This window comes from Coregonus lavaretus (assembly GCF_964263955.1).
Source record: "Coregonus lavaretus genome assembly, chromosome: 22".
NCBI classification, from domain to species: Eukaryota; Metazoa; Chordata; class Actinopteri; order Salmoniformes; family Salmonidae; genus Coregonus; species Coregonus lavaretus.
The window spans coordinates 37,577,975-37,602,852 of NC_140009.1; the positions used below are offsets into that span (position 1 = coordinate 37,577,975).

The 24,878-nt window shown below is 45.0% G+C and overlaps 1 protein-coding gene across 4 annotated transcripts in view; it reads left to right on the forward strand.

Annotated features, from left to right (window-relative positions):
- The window catches only part of LOC311149342 (tensin-2-like), a 49,421-nt gene that overhangs the window by 14,986 nt on the left and 9,557 nt on the right, over window positions 1–24,878 (forward strand). For all 4 annotated transcript variants that reach the window (XM_084186509.1, XM_084186510.1, XM_084186511.1 and 1 more), the window contains exons 4-24: window positions 6,404–6,442; window positions 6,715–6,756; window positions 6,856–6,905; window positions 7,319–7,502; window positions 15,713–15,763; window positions 15,873–15,995; window positions 16,341–16,405; window positions 16,652–16,735; window positions 16,862–16,974; window positions 17,355–17,415; window positions 17,556–17,631; window positions 17,768–17,897; window positions 18,311–18,376; window positions 18,522–18,638; window positions 19,767–21,320; window positions 21,489–21,651; window positions 22,212–23,224; window positions 23,325–23,456; window positions 23,587–23,679; window positions 24,027–24,104; window positions 24,423–24,503. In XM_084186509.1, coding sequence (XP_084042635.1) covers window positions 6,404–6,442; window positions 6,715–6,756; window positions 6,856–6,905; window positions 7,319–7,502; window positions 15,713–15,763; window positions 15,873–15,995; window positions 16,341–16,405; window positions 16,652–16,735; window positions 16,862–16,974; window positions 17,355–17,415; window positions 17,556–17,631; window positions 17,768–17,897; window positions 18,311–18,376; window positions 18,522–18,638; window positions 19,767–21,320; window positions 21,489–21,651; window positions 22,212–23,224; window positions 23,325–23,456; window positions 23,587–23,679; window positions 24,027–24,104; window positions 24,423–24,503 — 4,315 coding nt within the window. The remainder of the gene's footprint in view (window positions 1–6,403; window positions 6,443–6,714; window positions 6,757–6,855; window positions 6,906–7,318; window positions 7,503–15,712; window positions 15,764–15,872; window positions 15,996–16,340; window positions 16,406–16,651; window positions 16,736–16,861; window positions 16,975–17,354; window positions 17,416–17,555; window positions 17,632–17,767; window positions 17,898–18,310; window positions 18,377–18,521; window positions 18,639–19,766; window positions 21,321–21,488; window positions 21,652–22,211; window positions 23,225–23,324; window positions 23,457–23,586; window positions 23,680–24,026; window positions 24,105–24,422; window positions 24,504–24,878) is intronic.

Consider the following 24,878-nt stretch of genomic DNA (forward strand, 5'->3'; position numbering starts at 1 on the left):
ATTTTAGCCTTTTTGAAAATATTCAGACCATTCATTGTTCAGTTTGTGGACACAGCTTGATTTGATTGGCCTGTTTTGGCGTGATGTGTGAAATTTGATTTGATTGGTCACTGACTAAACAACATGAGCAGTTTTTTTATGGCTTCGCAAACTTTCCGTGTTATTATGATTTACTATAATGGATAGCCTACAAAATTGTACTCTGTAACAGATGATTTTAAAAAGGTAGTGAAGTACAATACTTCAAAACATACTTACAGTGTAAGTAAAAGTACGATTATTGATTTAGAAAAATACAAAAAAAAAAGTACAAGTACTCGGAAGAGCGACTCAATTACAGTAACAAGAGTATTTGTAATTTGTTACTTCCACCTCTGAACAAGACCTTGAACACATTTGGCTGATCTTCACATTAACCCTAAATGTCTGAGTAGGGTATGTAACACCTCAGTTCCTCATGTAAGAGTTTTAGTCACGTAGTTTCTCCATGCATCTGGAGACATCCTTATTCACTGGCCATCTGTGAACCATTGTGCTCTCATAATGACTGAATTTACAACCTTTTACAGACAAGTGGTGCCATCAGCCTGGTGACAAACTGTCCCGTGAGTTACTTTACTGTCCTGTCGATGCTCCCTCGGGAAAAGCCCTTGGTCTCCTCTTCCCAGAATAAAGCATTTCCTGGAAAAGAGGGGGCCAGAAAAAAGAATAGTCTGTGTGCTTCTCCCTATGGCTTCTCCTCCTGTACTTGTCTTGTGGAGTTGCGGTCAGTCATCCAACCACGAAGTCAACAACCTACAGCTGGCTCATCTCTTTCATGAGCGATCCCACTTCAAAAATACACCAATATGCCAAAACAGTGTTTTATTTCAGCATGTTCTCTGTGTAGAGAACAGTTCCTCCTTATCTGTGAGCTGGAGTGGAAAATGTGGTCCACAGGGAGCGAAGGGGGACCGGGGTAGGGGAGGGGGTGAGGGGAGGGGGTCCATGATTAAGAGTCAGGGAATGTTGATGAGCTACCCAATAAGGCAGGACATTTCCGCTATTTCTGGAGGAATAGTAACCCCCCCAGCTGGATATTGGTTGCCCTTTACGGGAAACCAGTTGAAGGTGTGTGGGGGGGGGGGGGGGTACAGTACTGTAGATAGGAAGTGGTGGAGGGACAACAGACAACTGTAAGAGGAAGGCCTGTAGAGCCGGTTAACCTCTACTGTTTTCCTAACCCTGTCAACAACACAGAGCTGACCCCAGCATCCTCTCTGCTCATCTTCTATTTCCTGTCAGACCAAAGCTCAGAATAACCGAAAAATCTTCCTGGTAATCATTACTAGGGATGTGTCACTGATAAATAATCAGATTAAAATCCAGTTGTTATATATTTATCTCTTAATTAGTTTATATAAACATGTACTACAGGAAGTGTAGAATAGAAATAGAATGACTGTGTCTCATCATCATCGTTAGAGACTCTGAGTCACCACCCTTTCACAGAGTCATGGTAATTGCCGGGGTAGATAGCGTGGCTTGTTTTGAATGTGGGCAGACTAGTGAGTGAGTCAGTGTGATGCTGATCAGCGTTAAAACCATAAGCGTGACAGTTGGCTTAGCAGGTCTGGGGCTCTGCCAGACGACCCTTGGTGGAGGGGAAATAAGCCAGGCTAATTGGCCACTGTTCTGCTCTGTTCTGACTGCACAACGCTGAAGGCTGCATAGTCTCCCTATCATCCGAAGAATTTCTTTCCGCTTTCTCCACTACAGGGCAGACCATGATAATGTGTCTGGTGCCGTATACAGTAGTCATTACATCCAGGTTATTGCTATTTGTAGGTACATACATACATTGAACTGACTATACATTGTATAATACAAAGACGTGACTGTATAGTGAGTCATGACGGTCAGTTTGTTGCTGTGTACATGGGGCAATGACTCCTTACCACAAAACATTTCTCTTAGAACTAGAGGAAGAGAAAGAGGTATTGCCATCTGAGGATTTGGATCTGTTCAGAGTTCAGCAATACTATTGGGACAGCAAAAGAGACTAGCTCCGGCTAGAATGGTCAGGACGAACCCATTTTAAACAACAGAGGGAACAGGGAGGATGAGGAAACCATTTAGACACGGTATAAAAATGGCTCATGTTGGTTGGTTCACAGGGGATTTTTCCATTGTTGATCTCTCACAATCTCGTCTTGCTGATTTTTTTCGATTCTGTTTATTTACCACTGTTTATTTCTGTCCAGCATTGCTCTTGGAATACTTGTTGCACTTGGAGGAGGCAGGGGGGAGGAGGAGAGGAGGGGGGTTGTTGTGGTCGCTGTTGACTCTGGCTCTATGACTGGGAGTCCCACACAGTAATTACAGATACCAAAAGGACACATGTGACCTCTGTCCTATCTGTTCTGTTCTGTACCCACCCTCAGCTGTTTGGACAAAGAGAGAGAGATGGAGAGAGAGGGGGAGGGAGATAAAGAGAGATGAGAAAAGAGGGGGAAAATGAAGGAGAAAGTAAAGAGAGGGAGAAAGAGAGCGAGGAAGAGTGAACGAGAAAGGGAAGAAAAGAGGGAAAGAGAGAGAGATGGGAAGAGAGAGGAAGAAAGAGATAGAGAGGGAGACAAATATAATGGACAGAGTTTAAACCAGATGGATAAAGAGATCATTCCCTACAGCAGTTTATCCCAGTCCTGGCTTTCGAGGCCCCCAACGTTAGCTAGTTTTCTCGCATGATTCACTTTCAGGGACTCTGAGACGGCACACCTTGCAGTGATTAAGGGGCATTGGGTCTGCTTCAGACTGCTCATGCCAGCTTAGTAAAAATGATTGACTGGGGGTTGGGGATGGGGTGTTTGAATAATGAAACCTAGCTCAGAGATATACAGTCAGGTACCTCCACTGGGACTTGGACCTTTGACCTTAGTCACACCCCACTATCTTCTATACCAGGAAGGTCTATGAGAATGGACAGCTGCCTGAGGGACACTAACCAGCCACATGCCTGTTGGGCACTATGTCATCACCAGCCGTCTGGAGAGACCCTTTTGTAATGAACGCACAAGGCCATCTGGCATCAGCTTTCAGTTCTGATTGGCTTCCCTTTCATCACTGCCCTCTGATTGGCTGTCCCACGGGGAAAACAGTTGGCTAATAAGCATCAAATATAATTGTCTTGGACAAATGCTATGTGAAGACAACAATTGGTTCCAGTAAGACTAAGGACAAATACACTGAGTGTACAAAACATTAAGAACACCTGCTCTTTCCATGACAGACTGGACAGGTGAATCCAGGTGAAAGCTATGATCCCTTATTGATGTCACTTGAGACATGGATTGTGTATGTGTGCCATTCAGAGGGTGAATGGGCAAGACAAAAAATGTAAGTCCCTTTGAACAGGGTATGGTAGTAGGTGCCAGGCGTACCGGGTTGAGTGTGTCAAGAACTGCAACGCTGCTGTTTTTCACACTAAACAGTTTCCCATGTGTATGAAGAATGGTCCACCACCCAAAGGACATCCAGCCAACTTGACACAACTGTGGGAAGCATTGGAGTCAACATGGGCCAGCATCCCTGTGGAACGCTTTCGACACCTTGTAGACTCCATGTCCCGACGAATTGAGGCTGTTCTGAGGTATTCCTAATGTTTTGTACACTCAGTGTATAATCATATTCACGAATGTGCATACCATGTCAGTGAAGTCATAGAAATGTACTAATGCCATTTCTGTGTGTGATTTTCTCCTATGCTAATTGAAAGCTGAGAGAACCAGATGGTTGGGGCTGGCGATTAGACAACCAGAATCTGGTTGTGAAAATCCTGCCATGTGGGTTTCAATGACCACTCTATTACACCGCAGTCTGTTTTGATATGTCATGAGGTTCTGTGACTCAATGTGGAACAGGGTTACCACAGACTTATGGTGGATACAAAGTGTGCAAATCCAGTGACGTTTCTATGGTTACACATACAGCCTTAGTATGCTCATTGTCAGTTTTCGAGCTTGTTTAGTGATAGGCTTGATGGAATAAAAGAGACCCTTGAGAGACTCAACTCTTGAACAAAACATGAATCAGACTTTGACAGAGAAATGCTGAATGAATTACCATTGGGGTGGGGCAGAATCAGAGTTGATGAAGTGAAATTGGCCCCAGTTCTGCTCACTAATGATATTGTTTACATGATGTTCACATCCACATTACTCCTCCCTGTCTCCTCCCCTGTTCTCCAGTCTATTTCCCCTGTACTCCACTTACAGAGACACCTTTTGGTGTCAGTGGACATGAAGCAGACCCCTTTGTTCTGTTATGCACCCTAGGATCTCCCCTATACCCACACACTCACTCATACATTTAACATACCAGTAATGCTACCTCATCATCAGTTAGCTCTCCCATAGCTAGTCTTGCATAGCACTGAAGAGATGCATTCACAGTGAGTGCATTAGCCGTGGTCCCTGGCTTTAAAGGATCAAAGACATTGGTTGGACCAGTGGCCCATCTAGAAGAGGCAGAGAGGGGTTAGAACCATGAGCCTTACCAGCGGGGCCTGTTTGGAGAGTGATAGAGTGGGGGAGGCGGGAGAGGTACACGGAGGGAGAGTGGGAGTGAGGGAGAGGAGAGGGGAGGGGGAGAGCACTTGCAGGAAGCGCGTGCGTAAGTGTTGGCCCAGGAGATGGAATCTGGTGTGTTTGTTCTGGTGTAATGCTCCCCTGCTGCAGGCCCCATCGCTCACTCTGAGAGGGGAGGGCAGCAGGCCGAGAGAGAGAGAGGGAATGCTGCTGGAGAGAGGGAAAGTTTGACAGGGAGAGAGAGGGGGAAAGAGAGGGGGGAGGGAGAACGCTGGATAGAGGGATTATTGGAGAAAGACAGGGAAAGAAAATGTCAAAAAGGGAGAGGGAGTCAGTTTGGAAGAGAACAAGGGAAAGAGCGGGACAGAATTGGTTAGCGGCAGAGGAGAGGAACAGTTGGAAAGAAAGACAGTGTGCTGTCTGGTTCACCTTCTGGCCATCAATCAATCAAATGTATTTATAAAGCCCTTTTTACATCAGCAGATGTCACAAAGTGCTATACAGAAACCCAGCCTAAAACCCCAAACAGCAAGCAGTGCAATGCCATGTTGTTCTTGTGTTAGCAGCAGTACCCTGCTACATCCTTTTAGACATGTTCTTGTTTTCATAGTTATGTGGTCTCAGTTTCACAAGCCCAACTCGCAGTCAGGACACAGGATAAGATCTGCTATGATTCTTAAAGAAAAAAAGTATTATCGTCATGGAGACAAATCATTGCTTGACAGAATAAAGCAGTGGTGGTCGAGTGTCTCGTTACAGCACATTGTCTGTTGACACCTCCACTGTGCTTAGCCTACAGACACCTACTGTATGAGGATAAGAGGTTTGAAGCCCACACACTTTCTTAGACATGCACACAAGCACACTAGCTATATCCGGCACACACACACACACTCAAACACAAACATACTCCTACCCAAGGGGTCTGTAACTTCCCTCTGTACACGATGAGATATACAAGCCCTTGCCCTTTCCTGTGGCCAAACAAACAGGCGTGCCAGGGTTGGGGAGTGGAAATGCTGGGACATACTCTGGCCTGCAGTGTGCTCGGCCATTACGTAAGCATGACTGTGGTCCTCAACCCTGCCTCAGCTCTACTACTGCTGCTACATCGCTTCCTTCCACTTGCTCTGGATCAGAAGTCTGGGTTCACGATCTGGAGACCATTGCGCATGGGAAATTACATTGTGTGGGTGTGTGCATGCCTGCCTGAGTGTGTGCAAGACAGCAAAGGCTGTAGTGTTGTCAAAGTAAATGTTTCTAATACATGCTTTTAATCAGGTTATTAGTTGTACTTTGTAGCCCTTTGTCTGTTTTATATGAATCAGTGTGCGCATGACCACATTGGTGCACTTGGGATTATGTGCACATGCTCCCAGGCTACCAACTGTGCCACTGTGACACACCAAAGTGGAGTGTATTAGCAAGATAAATGATGCAACCTCTGGCTTTTCTCAGACCGTCCCACCAAGCGCCCCAGAGAATGTTGGGGCTTGCATACCATACTTCCCTGGTCCTGGTATTTCTACTGTAATCTACATTCATGTGGATCATGTCTTCATGGGATGACAGGGCTCTCTTATCTGGCTTAGATGTGTGTTTCTCTCTTTCTTTATCTCTCCGTCTGTCTGAGGGAGCATTTCCTCTGACCATCTTCCCCGGCCTCGCCAGCCCCACCACTCCCTTCCCTCTTTCCTGGAGAAAAAAAACAACAACAAAAAACAGACGCGGAAAGCGAGACGAAGCAGATAGCCTCAGAACGCAATGTGTATGTTTGACTGTCTGTTTTGATTCGATCATGTTTCTCGTTGGAAAAATGGTCTGTTGTTCTGTTTCAGGTGACCACAGCATGCATCCCAGCTCCCCCGTCTGATCTGGTAAATTGACCCCTCTTTCTCGCTCTCTTTAAATAGTCCTTCATTCCTTCACTTTATGATATAAACAACAAGCTGTAACCATCCCTAAATCTGCAGTGCTGTTGGAAAATGGCAGATGCCCCTCTTTTCCTTGGCTAGTAGAGTGGGCTTGGTTTGTTCTTGGATGAGAGTGTTGTCTAGAAGTCAGGTTGCTACAAGAAGTAGTATAGGTGGGCCTTCAGGAAGGAAGCCTGTTTGTTGAATTACCGTATGTCTCCCCTTGTTGCCCACAGCAGCGCAGAGGGACAGCTCCATCCAGACACATCCAACACCTGGTAAGAGGACTTTTCCAGACACACTTTTCTCACTTCCCCTCCACTGTTCTTCTCATCAGTGTCAGAAATGGTGCTAATTTAATTTATCTCTGTCTTCAGGGCTCCACAAAGTCTCTGACTTACACCAAACAGAGGACCACCCTCCCCAGGTAACACAGCTCTCTATGATAACCTAATTCAATTCATTATTTCACATATCCGCTCTCTCTCTCTGGAGGAGGAGGAGGAGGAGGAGGAAGAGGAGGAGGAGGAAGGAAAGGTACTGGATGATTAAGAGGAGGATTTCACACTGAATCCTATCTCCTCCTCTTCATTCTCTTCTCTTTCCCAGTCTCTCCCTTTTTCTGTTTTCACTCCTCCTTCATTCCCTCTCTTTATCTCTGTCATTCTACAGCTCCTCTCATTATCCAACTGCACTTCCTCCTAGATTGGGAAACGCTGAGTTAATTTAAGGGAGGCTGAAAATGAAAGGTTTCAGTGTTGTTGTTTTAGAGCTCAAAGCAGTAACATAACATCAATCTGTAGACCACTGCATAAACCCTTGCGTTCTCCCTCTGGTCAGGAGTTTCAGTGTGGACCGTGTGATGGAAAGAGTCATGGAGGGCCACTATGACTTTGACCTGACATATATCACAGAGAGGATCATCTCCGTGTTCTTCCCCCCTCTGCTGGACGAGCAGCGCTACCGTCTCAACCTCAAGGAGGTGACCGCCATGCTCAAGTCCAAGCACCAGGACAAGTTTCTGGTGAGTACAGTATATCCTGCTACTGTAGACATGGGCTAGGTTCAAATATCTACACTACTATAATACCACTCCAAATGAAGGAATGCATTGGGCATGCATTCTAAGTGGTGTGCTGGTATGGATTTTGGAACGTAGCCATACACTCAGTGATGCTATCATATGTGTTTTTATAGCAACCCAGAAAAGCAACCCAGAAAAAGGTTAAAAATAGCCTACATTAACATATGTAGCCTGAGAAACAAGGTTCATGAAATCGCTAACTAACTAACATCAGATAACATTCATATACTGGCTATCTCGGAAACTAACTTAGATAATTCCTTTGATGATACAGTGGTAGCAAAACATGGTTATAACATCTATAAAAGAGACAGGAATGCCAATGGGGGAGGTGTTGCTTTGTATATTCAGAATCATATTCCTGTAAAGCAGTGGTCACCAACCTCTTCTGAGCCTAGATCACTTTCTGAATCAAAATGGAGGCCGAGATCTAGCGCTCAGATTATTTTTTTTTTTTACATGACTTAAAAGATGTAAGCCTATGCAACATTAACCTATTAAAAACAGTAGCAAGGAGGTGTGTGCAGTAGGCTATAGGCTCAATACATTATCACTGCATATGTTGTTCTTCTCAGACCATTTTTAAATGATCTATGATCAGAATGGTAATATATCATTTGTTGTATTACTTGTGAGGCATACATTTAAATAATTTGCAGTTATTTTATTTTACTGGACTGATGGTGCTGCATCTGATGGTCAGTCAGCGGAGGGAGGGAGAGTTTAGTTTGGTTCATTAGCATCCCCAGTAGCTACTGCACAACATAAAACGTACAAATAAATGACATGACAAAATACAGAACAGGTATAGACAAGGACATTCAATTCAAAATAAAAATAATAGTTATATATTGGAAAGACATCAAGAGACAACAAAGTACTATTTACACACTATTCATATACACATATTCATATCCTTATATACAGTACAGTTAAATTCGATCTTTAGAAAGAGGAGAGGCGCTGTGATACGAGATTCTTTATTCTGTTTTTTAAAGCTAAACTTGCTTTTTGCCTGAGTAACCTCTGGTGGCTGAGCAGTCCATGATGGCATGGCTCTATACATAACTGAATTACGCATTAAATCTGTTTTTGGTTTGGGTACAGTGAAGAAACCCATAGTGGCATGTCTGGTGGAGTATGTATGTCTGTTTGAAGTGTATGCAAATAGATTATAGTGGTTAGGCATTTTCAACAAATGTTTGTTAAAAAGACTAGAAGAGAAGTAATCAATTTCTCCTCAATCCTCAACCATGGAAGACTATCATGCATGTTGTTGATGTTAGTTCTGTATGTGCAGTGCAAGGCGTGCTGCTTTGTTTTGAGCCAGCTGCAGCTTTGCTAGGTCTTTCTTTGCTGCACCTGACCATATTACCGGACAGTAATCAAGATGGGACAAGATCAGAACAACTAGTACAGTCGATATTTGGGGACATACCTCTCCCCATCTTCACAACAACTTGGTCAATATGACTTGACCATGATAACTGACCATCCAATGTTACTCCTAGGAGTTCAGCTTCTTCAACTTGTTCAATGGTCGCACCCTTTCTCCAGTTGAGGTTTAGAGAATGCTTTGAACCAAATACAATACTGTTGATTTTAGATGTATTTCAGACCAGTTAATTGTTAATTACCCATTCTGGCACTGACTGTAACTCCTTGCTAAGAGTTTCAGTGAGCTCACTGGCTGTAGGTGCTGATGTGTAGAGTGTGCAATCATCAGCATACATAGTCATTTTAGCTGCTTGTAAGACAAGTGGCAAATCATTTGTAAAAATAGAGAAGAGTAACGGCCCAAGGCAACTGCCCTGAGGGATACCGCACTGTACATATCTGATGTTAGAGAAGCTTCCATTGAAGAACACTCTTGGATAAGTAACTCCCCAACCATGTGATGGCAGGTGATGTAAAGGCATAACAAGTGAGTTTTTTCAATAACAAATTATGATCAATAACATCAAAGGCTGCACTGAAATCTAACAATACAGCTCCAACTATCATCTTATTATCCATTTATTTTAGCCAATCATCTGTCATCTGAGTCAGTGCAGTACAAATTGAATGCCCTTCCTTATATGCATGCTGAAAGTCAGTAGTTAACTTGTTCTTTGAAAAATTGCATTGTATTTGTTCAAACACAATGTTCTCCATCAGTTTACTAACAACAGGCAGCAAACTGATTGGTAATCTGTTAGAGCCAGCAAAGGGTGCTTTTCTATTTTTAGGTAGTGGAATTACTTTAGCTTCCTTCCTTGCCTGTGGACACACACACTCCTTTAGGCTTTGGTTAAATACATGGCAAATAGGGGTGGCAATACAGTCTACTACCATTCTCAATAGTTTCCCATCTAGGTTGGCTATACCTGGTGGTAAGTATTTTCTATTGCTTTTATGTAATTTATCTTGTTTAGGTAATATCATTTATTTATAAAAAAATGTTACGTTTAGTCACAAAATGTATCAATTGACAGTATGTCAACCAATCAGCTTATCAGCCTGACTTGTTTGCCACCTTTTTTGCATCATTTCTTTGAACCATACAATTTTTCAATTCATCGTCGATCCTGGGGGCTCCAACAGTTAGTTTCTTAACAGGTGCATGTTTGTCAACATTTTGCAACAATAATTTTACAAAAACTCCAAGTGCTGCATCTGGATTCTCCTCCTTATACACATCAGACCAACATCTTTGACAAAAAAACATTTTGTATGATCTCTTACAAATAACTTTAGGCCCTGCCTTTGGTACTTTGGCTTTCCTTGTTATTGCCACAATGTTATGGTCACTATAGCCAATGGGAACTGATATTGCTTTGGAGCAAATTACTGCAGCATTAGTGAATATATGATCAATACAAGTGGATGTCACAGATCCAACACTAGTTGGTTGAGCGATAACATGGGTCATGTTACAGGCATTAGTCAGAGTAAGAAGCTTCCTCTTGAGAGGACAACTAGATGATAACCACTCAATGTTCAGGTCACAAGAAAATACATTTCTCTCTTAGCATCAGAGACCTTATCTAACATAACACACATATTATCCTAGAGAGAGAGAGAGGGAGAGAGAGAGAGACTCATGTACCAATTCATGTTGTTACTCGTATGACCAAAGAACGTGAAATACTCCTCGATATTAGAAAGAAACAAGCCGTTAATAACAACGCAAGTCTATCGATACATGAACTCACTCATAAAAACAGCAGCTCTTTGCTGTATTTTTTGACAGTCTCTCTCTAGTCATGGTTAACACTTCGACTACCCGGCGTGCAGGGCAGCTGAATCAACTGCACCTACCGCCAACAGCGCAAAACTAATAAAAAAATAGGAATGCAAGTCTTTATCGTTGGGCTTTTTACAGAAATATTTGCAGATCGACTGGTTGGTGAGAGGATAGAGAGGATCTCATGTCAAATGCTGTTGAAGTAATATGGCTACAGATTCACCTGCCTCACCTAAAGCCTGTCCTTGTGGGAAGTTCCTATAGAGTACCTAGTGCTAACAGTCAGTATTTGGATTATATGTGTGAAATGTTTGATTGTGTATGTGATATCAACAGAGAGGTATATTTTCTGGGTGACCTAAATATTGACTGGTTTTCATGAAGCTGTCCACTCAACAAGAAGCTTCAAACTGTAACCAGGGCCTGCAATCTGGTTCAGTTTATCAGTCAACCTACCAGGGTATTTACAAACAGCACAGGAATGAAATCATCCACGTGTATTGATCATATCTTTACTAATGCTGTAGCCTCTTCACTCCGGGAGACCTGTATCGTTACACATTGATCTCCCGTCGCTGAAGGCGAAATCCCGTACCCGAAAATATATTTACAAGCCTTCTGGTTAATTATTTACGATAAACCTTTCCCGTCACCGAAAGCAAATCTATAATCCGGAATGCCTTACCAGTTGTTTCGGACTATACAATGTGTGAAAATAAGCGTTTAAATAAAACTTTTCCATAGTTAGCCGAATTCACACCATATCTCCCTAAAGGTGCGCTGCCATCTTGGATCACGCGGTAGCATTACGGAGTATGGGGACTAGGGAGTAAGCTTTGGGATAAATAAAAAATAGTGTTTATTTTTACACCTTGTATAGCCCGAAACGACTGGTAAGTCATTCCGGATTATAGATTTGCCTTCGGTGCCGGGAAAAGTTTATCGGAAATAGGTAAACCAGAGGGCTGGTAAATATGTTTTCGGGGTACGGGATGTTGCCTTCAGTGACGGGAGATATGTGTAGTGTACAGTTCTCTCGGAGTGAAGAGGCTACTAATGCTGCAGAAATCTGCTTTAAAGCAGTATCCACACGCATCGGATGTAGTGATCATAATATAGTGGCCATATCTAGAAAAAGGTTCCAAAGGCTGGGCCTAAAATAGTGTATAAGAGATCATACAAGAGGTTTGCTAGTGATTCCTATGTTGAAGATTTAAAAAATATTTGCTGGTCTGTTGTGAGTAATGAGGAGCAACCAGACACCGCACTTGACATATTTATGAAATTGCTTCTTCCAGTTACTGATAAGCATGCACCCATTAAGAAACTGACTGTTCAAACTGCTAAATCCCTGTGGATTGGTGAGGTATTCAGAAACTGTATGGTTGAGAGCGACGAGGCAAAATGAAATGCAAAAATGTCTGGCTGCACAGCCGAAAGGTTAACCTACTGTAAATTGAGAAATCATGTGACTAAACTAAACAAAAAGAAGAAGAAACTGTACTACAAAACAAAGATAAATTATATAAAGGATGACAGAAAAAAGCTTTGGAGAACCTTAAATCACATTTTGGCCAAAAAGGCGACCTCCGCTCCATCCACTGAATCAGATGGCTCATTTATCACAAAACCCTCTGATACTGCCAACTACTTTAATTACTTTTTCATTGGCAAGATTAGCAGACTTAGGCATGACATGCCAACAAAAAACTCTGAACATTCATATCCATGCATAACTGACCAAATAATGAAAGACAAGCAACATAATTCTGAATTCTTTAGTGAGTGTGGAAAAGGTGAAAACATTATTGCTGTCTATCAATAATGACAAACCACCTGGTACTGACAACTTGGATGGAAAATTACTGAGAATGGTAGCAGACTATATTGCCACTCCTATTTGCCATATCTAAGCCTACAGGAAAGTGTGTGCCCTCAGGCCTGGAGGGAAGCAAAAGTCATTCCGCTACTCAAGAATAACAAAGCACCCTTTACTGGCTCAAACAGCAGACCAATCAGCCTGCTACCGACCCTTAGTGAACTTTCACAAAAAATGGTGTTTGACCAGATACAATGCTATTTCACAGTAAACAAATTAACAACAGACTTTCAGCATGCTTATAGGGAAGGGCACTCAACATGTACAGCACTGACACAAATTACTGATGATTGGCTGAAAGAAATTGATAATAAAAAGATTGTGGGAGCTGTTGACATTATCGATCATAATCTGCTGCTGAAAATATGTACAGTGGGGAGAACAAGTATTTGATACACTGCCGATTTTGCAGGTTTTCCTACTTACAAATCATAGGTACACTTCAACTGTGATAGACGGAATCTAAAACAAAAATCCAGAAAATCACATTGTATGATTTTTAAGTAATTAATTTGCATTTTATTGCATGACATAAGTATTTGATACATCAGAAAAACAGAACTTAATATTTGGTACAGAAACCTTTGTTTGCAATTACAGAGATCATATGTTTCCTGTAGGTCTTGACCAGGTTTGCACACACTGCACCAGTTGCCCTGGCTGTGTGTTTCGGGTCATTGTCATGCTGGAAGACCCAGCCACGACCCATCTTCAATGCTCTTACTGAGGGAAGGAGGTTGTTGGCCAAGATCTGGCCATCCATCCTCCCCTCAATACGGTGCAGTCGTCCTGTCCCCTTTGCAGAAAAGCATCCCCAAAGAATGATGTTTCCACCTCCATGCTTCACGGTTGGGATGGTGTTCTTGGGGTTGTACTCATCCTTCTTCTTCCTCCAAACACGGCGAGTGGAGTTTAGACCAAAAAGCTCTATTTTTGTCTCATCAGACCACATGACCTTCTCCCATTCCTCCTCTGGATCATCCAGATGGTCATTGGCAAACTTCAGACAGGCCTGGACATGCGCTGGCTTGAGCAGGGGGACCTTGCGTGCGCTGCAGGATTTTTTATCCATGACGGCGTAGTGTGTTACTAATGGTTTTCTTTGAGACTGTAGTCCCAGCTCTCTTCAGGTCATTGACCAGGTCCTGCCGTGTAGTTATGGGCTGATCCCTCACCTTCCTCATGATCATTGATGCCCCACGAGGTGAGATCTTGCATGGAGCCCCAGATCGAGGGTGATTGACCGTCATCTTGAACTTCTTCAATTTTCGAATAATTGCGCCAACAGTTGTTGCCTTCTCACCAAGCTGCTTGCCTATTGTCCTGTAGCCCATCCCAGCCTTGTGCAGGTCTACAATTTTAACCCTGATGTCCTTACACAGCTCTCTGGTCTTGGCCATTGTGGAGAGGTTGGAGTCTGTATGATTGAGTGTGTGGACAGGTGTCTTTTATACAGGTAACGAGTTCAAACAGGTGCCGTTAATACAGGTAGTGAGTGGAGAACAGGAGGGCTTCTTAAAGAAAAACTAACAGGTCTGTGAGAGCCGGAATTCTTACTGGTTGGTAGGTGATCAAATACTTATGTCATGCAATAAAATGCAAATCAATTACTTAAAAATCATACAAAGTTTTGTAAGTAGGAAAACCTGCAAAATCGGCAGTGTATCAAATACTTGTTCTCCCCACTGTATGTGTTATGGCTTTACATCCTCTGCCATATCGTGGATTGAGAGCTACCTGTCTGACAGAACACAGAGGGTTTTCTTTAATGGAAGCCTCTCTAACGTAAACCAGGTAGAGTGTGGTATACCTCAAGGCAGCTGTCTTGGTCCTTTACTGTTTTCTATTTTTACTAATGACCTACCACTAGCCTTGAGTAAAGCCTGTGTGTTTATGTACGCTGATGACTCAACATTATACACATCAGCTACCACAGCAAGTGAAATCACTGCAACCCTTAACAAAGAGCTGCAGTCAGTTTTAGAATGAGTGGCTAGTAATAAGCTAGTCCTAAATATATCAAAAACTAAAAGCATGGTATTTGGGACAAATCACTTGTTAAACCCTAAACCTCATCTAAATCTTGTTATGAAAAATTGAACACGTTGAGAAGACTAAACTGCTTAGTTTAACCCTAGATTGTAAACTGACATGGTCAAAACATATTGATGCAACGGTTGATAAGATGGGGAGAGGTATGTCAGTGATAAAGCGCTGCTTTGCTTTCTTGGCATCGCAATCAACCAAACAAGTTCTACAGGCCCTAGTTTTATCATACCTGGACTATTGCCCAGTTATATGGTCAAGTGCTGCAAAGAAGGACATAGGCATATTACAGTTGGCCCAGAATAGAGCAGCATAGCTGGCCCTTAAATGTACACGGAGGGCTAATATCATGAACATGCATGTCAATCTCTCCTGACTCAAAGTAGAGGAGAGATTGACTGCATCACAACTTCTCTTTGTGAGAGGTATTGACGTGTTGAAAGCACTGAACTGGCTGTTCAAACAGCTAACACAGCTCAGACACCCATACATACCCCACAAGACATGCCACCAGGGGTCTCTTCACTGTCCAGAACTGAAGCTGGGAAACGCACAGTACTACATAGAGCCATGACTACATGGAACTCTCTTCCGCATCAGGTAACTCAAGCTAGCAGTAAAATCCGATTTAAAATAAACAGATAAAACAACACCTCACGGCACAACACAGACTGTGAAGAGACACACACTCACACACATTTTAATATTGTATTGTTGTAATATTGTGCATTTTATATTGTAGATGTGTAATGGTGGAGAAGTGTCAACTTGTAAAGTGCACAATGTCTTGTGTGATGTATTGTTTTATTTATGATGTAGACTATTGTTTTGTTGTGATGTGTTGTTTGGACCCAATAAAGAGTAGCGGCTGCCTTGGCAGCAGCTAATGGGGATCTTAATAAAATACTAAATACTAATATGTGCTTTTATATGTGAAGCTTGCTAGGCTGGTTGTTGCGTACACACATCATTCATCTCGAATATGAATTTGGCTTTCAGCTCTTCAACCTCTCTGAACGACGCCATGACATCACCCGCATGAATCCAAAGGTATAACTTTTTTAATTTTCTGTATCAATTCTGTATCAGTTCCACTTTCTCTGACTAATTATATAACATACTTTTTCTATCTTCCTCACTATTTTCCCATGACGTCAAGGTCCATGACTTCGGCTGGCCTGACCTCCATGCCCCTCCCCTGGACAAGATCTGTGCCATGTGTAAGGCCATGGAGACCTGGCTGACCTCCGACCCCCAGCATGTGGTAGTCCTGCACTGCAAGGTCAGGGTTCGATCTACTTTTGACTGGGTTTTAAATGGTTGTTCTGTTGTTTTAGTGGCTTTTAAAGAAAACACAAAAAAAACAGACTGCTGGGTTTACCCAGATGACTTGCACTCACTTTACAGAAGCTCTTTGATATATTTAAGGGCAATATGTAATCTCATCTTTGTATCTTTTCACTGTGAAGTGTTGAAATCGCTGTGAAGTTCGGTGGTCAGAATGTTCTTATAAGGGTAGTGATGTCCATATATCTTTACAAAAGTAATAATCAATTTAATGCCTCATGCCTTAGGCTAAAAACAGTTGGTATTTTATGTCCTGATGGCACGGATCTTCCTCTTCCAGGGCAACAAGGGCAAGACAGGAGTGATTATTGCAGCCTACATGCATTACAGCAAGATCTCTGCAGGGTGAGTGTCCTGTCCTGCATCCAAAGCCACAGTTTCCACGCAGAGCATGGTTTAAGGCTGTAGTAATGGAAACTGGCTTATTCTTTGGCTCAAGCCAGCTGCATTCATGTACTTCTGGCTCTTAGAGAGCCTGGTCTTAAGCCCATAATGGGAATGTTATGTACATTTTGTATAATACTCTCTATGAAGTGTGTATTCTTCTTGTGCAGTGTGTCGCTTTAATTCTGTGTTTGTGTGTTTGAGCAGGGCAGACCAGGCCCTTAGCACACTGGCCATGAGGAAGTTCTGTGAGGATAAGGTCTCGTCCTCCCTCCAACCATCCCAAAACAGGTAAGGACCACCTACAGACATTTTTGTCTATATCACTAACCAACAAACAAGCCCCATGTTTTAATTTTTTTGTCTTAAGTGATGTAGGCTAACTACCCCCCCCCCCCCCCCCCCCCCCCCCCTCAGGTATATCTACTACTTTGGGGGGCTCCTCTCTGGGGCAATCAAGATGAACAGCAGCCCGCTGTTCCTCCACCAGGTCCTCATCCCCACACTCCCTAACTTCCAGGGTGAAGGAGGTGAGGCCATGCGAGGGCACTACACACTTGTTCCCCCTGACTGACACTTGGTTATTCCCATCCTCAGATAAGACCATTCATGCACCTACCTCAGGGAACTGAGTCGGTCTTGAGTCTGTGTTTACAGGAGACTGTTGTGTGTGCGTGCATGTATGTGTGCGTGCGCCAGGTGTGTGTGTGTGTCTATAAGTGCATGTCTCTGCACAAGGCTCTGAGATATGGCCCTGTGAATGTCAGCAGTGTTTTCACATGGTCAAATTCACCCTCCACCCACACACTGGCCTGTTTATCTTTAATCGTATGACAAAGGACATGGGGAGAGACAGTCAACACATTCCACTGTGTAACGCTGAACACCGCCTCTCTTTATCGTTGCCCAGGTTACTTCCCCTTCCTGAAGATCTACCAGTCCATGCAGCTGGTCTACACCTCAGGGATATAGTGAGTCTGCATCACTTTATGTCCTACAGTATTATTAACCAACACCACAGACAGAAAAGCCATATATCTAACATACTGGACAGGATGTGCCTTTACTTTTCCCTATCTGTTTGTATTCATATGTTGTGTGTTGTCCACAGTGACTTGCAGGGTTCCGGGGGCAGAAGACTGTGTGTGACCATTGAGCCTGCATTGCTGCTGAAGGGAGACATCATGGTAAATCTGAGTCAGACAGACAGTCTGAGTTAAGTCACTGCCTTGCCAATGCCTGTTCAGAAAGTAGCATGATTCTCTTCTCCTCCATCTCATCTGTTGTTCTGCTCCCTCCCCACCTCTCTGTCTCCCCTTGCAGGTGAAGTGTTACCACAGACGGGCCCAGAGTGCAGAGAGAGACACAGTGTTCAGACTGCAGTTCCACACCTGTACCATCCACGGGGCACAGCTGTGGTTCGGCAAGGGGGAGCTGGATGAGGCCTGTACTGGTATGGATGGGAGGGTCTGGGGAGAGGGCAGAGAAAGGCTCCTCTTGAGACATGTATGGAAAGGGTTTATCATCAATACAAGGCCTGCTTGACAGTAATGGTTAAGCCAGTGTGGAACAATAAAGCTTGTTGGTTCAATATGGTGGTTAAGAGAAGTGGAAATTACTATATGGAACCGATGTGTTAAAATGAATCCCTCAGGGTTCATTACTTAATTGTATACTGAACACACTAATTTCCTAATTCCCCTGTTTTAACTTTCTGTTAAATTACTTCCAGCTGAAAAGTTGTGGCCTGTACTGAAAAAGCACCAGGGGATTATGTGGCAGTAATTAGCCCAATTGAACCAACCAAGCCACTCTAAAGGAAAACATGAAAACGCACCCGATAGATGTGGTCATTTCTTTTCTCAGATGAACGATTCCCCTCTGATGCAACTGTAGAGTTTGTCTTTTCCTCTGGACCAGAGAAGATCAAAGGTTTGTTCTTACTATGTGTCTCTTCTTCAGCTCTCTCATTTCAGGAGAACTTACAATCTTAACAGTACCAGTGAATACAATACCAAGTTTGTATGAATGTGCTTGTGCTTAATCATATGTTTAATCATATGCACTATCCCCTCAGGGCGTGAGTACCAGAGGAATGACCCTGCTGTCACAGTGGACTACAACACAGCTGACCCTGTGGTGCGCTGGGACTCCTATGAGAACTTCAACCAGCGCTACCAGGACAGTCTAGAAGGTATAGAAAGCCTCCCTGAATTTCTGATGGGCCCTATCTCAATCATACAGCTTAAAGTAACTGCCCAGTGGAAAATATCACTTTTAAAAGTTCATATTTTATTAACTCATATCCAAATAATTTTGTTGACTCATCCTATACTCATATTGGTGGCCAAAGCATACATTTGAGGGGTGGGAAAACACTCAAAAACCCCACCTCAAACTTGTATCTCAAACCAGAGAGGAAGAGTCAAAGTGGGAGGGATAACTTGGCCCAAAATCTGTCTTCTCCAGCAGGTGGCATTTAAAAATGTTTTGCTCACTAAGCAAAAGGTCAATGAGAGTGTCGAATTTGGTCCCAAAATAATTGTATAGCTTATTTGCTACGTGAGGTTTATTTGATCTAATATACGTTTTGTAATGCTTAGGTAGTTACGAGTGTACTGATGTAAGTAGGGCATCCCGGCAACAAAAAACAACAACTTTTAGTGCTATATGGAATCCTTGGGATGACCCTAAACCCTAACCTTAACTGGTACCTTAACCATTTTAAATGTCAACTTCAATGGGGGGTAGGGACATCCCAACGATCCCGGATAGCAAGGACTGTTATGGTTGGTCACATGCGTATCTGCCCTCTCATTGGCTAGAATGGTCCCACCTTAACATTGCCTCCTCCTGACTGCCTTCCATTTTTGAAGACATTTATTTTTATTGTTAGACAGCCAATGGAGTATCTGGTCAATAAAATTGAACTGTGCTCAAACAGACCGTTTAAAAAAGGCTTGCTGTTTCCTCATAGAATATGATGCCATCTCCCTGAGGAGGATGAGCTGGCCAATCAGTGGTCTAGAGGATGAGCTGGCCAATCAGCGGTCTACTTGCGTGTATATTTTTTATGACCGGTATACGCCCACACCATTCTGTTGTTGGGGTACGCCCACACCATTCCAACACAGCTGATCTTTAAGATACTTAATTTAAACTATTTGGAAATAAAAATATTTTGCTTATATTGTAAATAATTATAGGTCATATTTCATAGAAATCTGGAAACACTGGGCAATTACTTTAAGGCTATACTGTTGATACTGTACTCTGAAGGTTAAATCTCTACTCTCTCTCTCTCTCTCTCTCTCTCTCTCAGACATAGCCCACACCAGGGGTCCAGTGGATGGCAGTCTGTACGCCCAGATAAAGAAGCGTCGTTCAGGCCCAGGTTCAGGCTCCCTGACCTCCACCAATGGGAGTCCAGCAGGCACCAGCGAGGAGAGGCCGAGTCAGAACCAGCTCCTCTCCCCTAGCTCTGACTCTCTCACTCACTCCGGCCTCTCTAGCCACTTCGGCCACTCTGCCCACTCGTCGGCCCTCCCAGAGCGTCCAGAAGAGCACAGAGGGCCCCCGCCCCCCACTCGCCAGGAGAAGGAGGAGCTGGAGCGCCTGCTGGGGGGCATCGAGGGGGAGAGGGACAGCCGGGACAGAGAGAGGGAGACTGCCATCCTGGATGACGGGGACTCTTCCTCTCCCTCTGAGCGTACAAGTACCCTGAGGCTGGGCCGCTCCTGTTCCTGCCGGCTGGGCTACCACTCCCAGCACTGTGCCGAGCCCGGTTGTGACCGACTCCACCTCATTCCCAACGGATACTGCCTGGACAGAGCCCCGGGCACCAATGGCCATCCTGGGGCACCGCCCTCGGCTAACCCTGCCACTGTCCCCTCACACATGGACCTGTGCCAGCACTACAGTCCCCACTCTCATCCACATCAGGCCCTGCCTCCCCCTGACCTGGTGTGGGACCGCCAGCAGGGCCCGCCACACTACCTGCACCGCTCCTGCTCTGAGGGACCCTCTCGTCACCCCTCTCTGTGCCCCTATCCATCCCAGGAGCTGACCCCCCACTCCCACCCACACACCCTTCCTCCCGGGCGCCTGCTCTGTAGAAGTGATGACTATGGGCCGTACCACCAACCTCCCTCACACACCCATCACCACCCTCACCACGCCAAGCCCTCCGGCCCCTACCACGACATGCTGCTGCTGGACGGCCTGCCGCCCCCTGGCTGCCCCTGCCGGGACTGCCTCATCAGGAGGGAGGACTCAGCCTTCCAAGGCCTGCGGCTGGAGCGAGGAGAGAGCTTCCACTGGGACAGAGAGGCAGAGCTGCAACATCGTGAAGCAGGGCTGAGGAGGGGGAGGGAGTCTGAGCTGCCCCGAGGGGCAGAGATGCACTGGGAGAGGGAGACAGTGGGACTGAGAAGAGGCAGGGAGATGTCACTGCATTGGGACAGGGAGGCGGAGCTCCAATGGGAGAGGGAGAGAGAGGCCGACTATTGGCACAGGAGGGCTACAGTGTCTTCCTACGGGCTCCAGGGACACGAGCTCCCTGCCTTCACCTTTGACCCCCTGCCGTCCGGCCACCCTGCGTACCCAGAGGCATCTCGCTCCCACGCCCACTCCCACCTGGACCTGAAGTACAGTAGCAGCAGCAGTGGCTACCAGACCCCCCACCAGGCCTGCCCCTGCTCCCCCTACCAGCCCTCCCCCTCTGAGAGCAGGGGCTACGCCTCAGGCTACCAGTCTGAGTCCACCTCCCCTCTGCCCCCTCCCTCCACCCTGTCAGGCCCCTGCAGCCACACCACAGGGCCAGCAGACCACCACCCTGAAGCCCACCCTCAGCAGTACCTCTCCGACAGCCAGACAGGTGAGACAACCCCCACTGAACAGGCACTATGCAAAATGGGTTTATTAGCTACAACATTTTATAAGATCATTTCATGAAATTACATTTAAACCAATGTAGGAAATAATTTGTCAATTGACCGTTCGGTGTCACATAAAATAATTCACTATTTTCTCTGTCTTCCATAAGATGGAAGGGGGATGAGTGAGAATGTGGGTTGGAGGGACCACATCTCCCAAGGTTCCTTCAAGAGGATGCATCGAGATGCCCATGTACCGTGTTCCACGCCTTCTGACCGCTCTGGGCCACCCACTCCTGTTCATACCAGCAGCCCTCTACGCACACAAGAAAGGTATCAGTTGTGTTGTCTTCTTTTTAACATCTGCATGTCACATGTCAGTCTTGTGTGTCGTTTAAAGACATGCTCTGGCAACTACTAAGTATTTTTTAAATCTTCCACTTTGGGCTGGATGTGTCAATGTGTAGTTCATACATGTATAATCTATAATCACTGTCTTACCTCAATTAGCCACGAAATCCCTAGTTTGAAAGCGACTGTTTTTCTCAAAGCTGTGCTGCCCCATTTTCCCTACATTTTCCCCCACATGGGCCAGCCCCCTAGCAATTAAGAGTTCTAGCCAATGAGCTTCAGCCCCTCGCCATTTGAGTGACAGCTAGCAAGATGCACACACAGAAGAGCGAGCGAGAGAACAATGACGTGGTGCACATATCTGCACATATGTGACGTAGTAGCAATTTTCGGGGACCACTTTTAGCTCCCGAGCGCTACTTTCAGAACTACTGGCTAAATAGTATACAGAAGTACCAGACAATCTCCTTAAATAAACATTTCAAAATGTAATGTAAGAATATATTGCATACCTCTTTAATATGACTTTCTGTTTGTTTCAGGCCCAGTCTAGGTGTGCAAGAGTATGAAGTTCGATCAACTGACATAGTCAACAGTGACATTCAATCTGCCCAGTCTCAGGATAGGCCCAATAGTACTGTTGCTCAGGTGTCTCAGCTCAACCAGCAACACATCCCTGACCCCTCACAGTCTACATCCGTGACACCCACACCTTCCCCCACCCAACTCAACAGCCACTGCACCACACCGACACAACCACACTCACCTACAACCAGCCAGCCCAGCAACCACTGCCTCCCTGTATCACCCACTCAGACCCCCCCTGAGAAAGCTAGCCCAACTGGTCAAGAGACCACCCTTCCTACAGAGACTGCTGCACTGCCTCCTCTTGCCCAGCACCAGCCCCCCAGCCCTGCAACTGGCACACCAGGACCCTGTCCAGGCCAGGGCCAGCTGAACGGAGCATGTCCACCCAGGGAGCTGACCCCAGAGGTCCCTAAACCCAGCTCCACCCCCACTTCGGCCCATTCCTCCCCCCAGCCTCCCATCAGCAGTCTGGAGGGCTCCCCCTCCTCAGAGCCTCCTGTGCCCGGCTTCGCCACCCTGGGCCGGAGGCTGATGCTGGGCACTGAGCCCCCAGGACCCCTGCAGCACTACCCTGGCATGGAAAGCAGCGCCAGTGGGCACTCTCCAGCCCCTGAGGTACATGACACCCCAACCTTCCCCACCTCTGCCACCGGCTGCTGTGCCCAATCTGTCCCCCATGTGCCATACTCGGGCGACACTGCTGTCACCATCCCCCAGCCCCTACTCCCAGAGAAACGGCGGCAGCCTGCCCAGCCAGGGTCACCTAACGGCGGGGTGGGTACCCTGAGGCCCTCCCTCTCACAGCACCATGTCACCTTCTCTCCAACGGTGGGGGAGATGGCACTCCCTGCAGGCCAAGGAGAAGGAACTCTATCTCTGGAGGGGGAGATGGCAGGCAGAGTCAGTGTTAAGTTTGTCCAGGACAGCTCACGCTTCTGGTACAAGCCTGGCATCTCCAGGGACCAAGGTAACTTGTTACTTTTTAACTCGTCATAAAGAAAGCTCTCTGACTGTTATGCAATATGCATGAAACTTTTTTTAAATGTATTTTTTCTGTTTGCCTGTAGCCATAGCTGCGCTGAAGGAGAGAGAACCAGGGGTGTTTCTTATCCGGGACAGCAACTCCTTCCAAGGTGCCTATGGCCTGGCACTGAAGGTGGCCATCCCGCCCACTAATGTCAACAACAACAGCAGCAAAGGTATATGACTCAACAACTTCCCGAGCCTTTGCCTTCATCTCAACACCCTACATTTCCTCGACACAAAGCACTTCAGTTTCAGCTAGCTAATAGTGTTCTTCATGTTCTCTCCCTAACACGCACATGGTAGCCAATCCATTAGAGCAGCTGGTGCGACACTTCCTGATTGAGACGGGACCCCGTGGAGTGAAGATCAAAGGGTGTCAGAATGAGCCCCATTTTGGTGAGATGTTCATTAAGAATAGTATACTCTCAGTTTTGGGCTATATTGTTTGTTTGTTTTTTCAGTATTCAGTTATTTAGGCATTCAGTCATTTACAGCTATATTATGTTCCATGGTTGTTGTGCCCAATGGATAATTTAGTCTAAGGGCTCTATTCAATCCGTATCGCGGAAGTTCAGCTTTACAGCGATATTTAAATGTAAAGGCAATGTTCCCGCATTAGCAGACACTGCATTCACAGTAAACGCTGCATATGTCGGATCATTTGAAAATTACCTTTCCATTTCTATCGCGTAACAATTCAGCGTTACTGATTGAATAGAGCCCTAAATGTCTCTGTTCCACAGGGAGTTTGTCTGCATTGGTGTACCAGCACTCCATCACCCCCATTTCCCTACCCTGTTCCCTACGGATCCCAGAAAAAGGTCTGCTGTCACTCACATTATGGGCTATTATTAGTTAGCCTGCTGGAGTCATTTTAATGGGAACCAGTCCCCACCTAAGTAAACATAAGCTGTTTTATAAACACTGATGCTAAGTACACTCACAATCTAATCCCTAGACAATTTATGCTCATAATAGTACATAGACATTATATGTTTGTAGCACTTTTCACTGATACAAAATGCATAGAATTACTGACTTCTGGCAAGGTTGAAATATTTCTAGCAATGTCCTCCAGATGGAGGCAGAGTATAGATATTGATTAAAATAACTCTCATTTTTACATCCCTGTGTTGCAGATCCCATTGGAGAAATGCAGGCGCTGCAGTCGACTGCCAGTAACATCAGCACTGCTGCAGACCTGCTCAAACAGGGTGCAGGTGAGTTCCCTAGCTTAGTCAGTTGTCATAATGTTCAATCACAAATGGCTGCATTCCTGCTGTTGTTGGTTTGAGACCCTGTTGTGTGTGACATATGAACACCATGGTGCTTTATAATATAAGAAATCTTATATTTTCTACAGTATATAGGGCGTAAAATATGTCGTAGTCCATGCAACTGATAATGATGGAGCAAGTCACATGTTTTATACATTTGTATAATGTACCAGTTTTTCTCATTCATTCAACAGTGACCTGCCAATTGCTAAGGAAAATGCCTTTAGGCCTACCTCCACTTGTAAATTAAATCCATTCATCTATCCTTTTTGGATGAATGGAAAATTGTTTGAGGTGCATAATATCAATTTTGTCAGG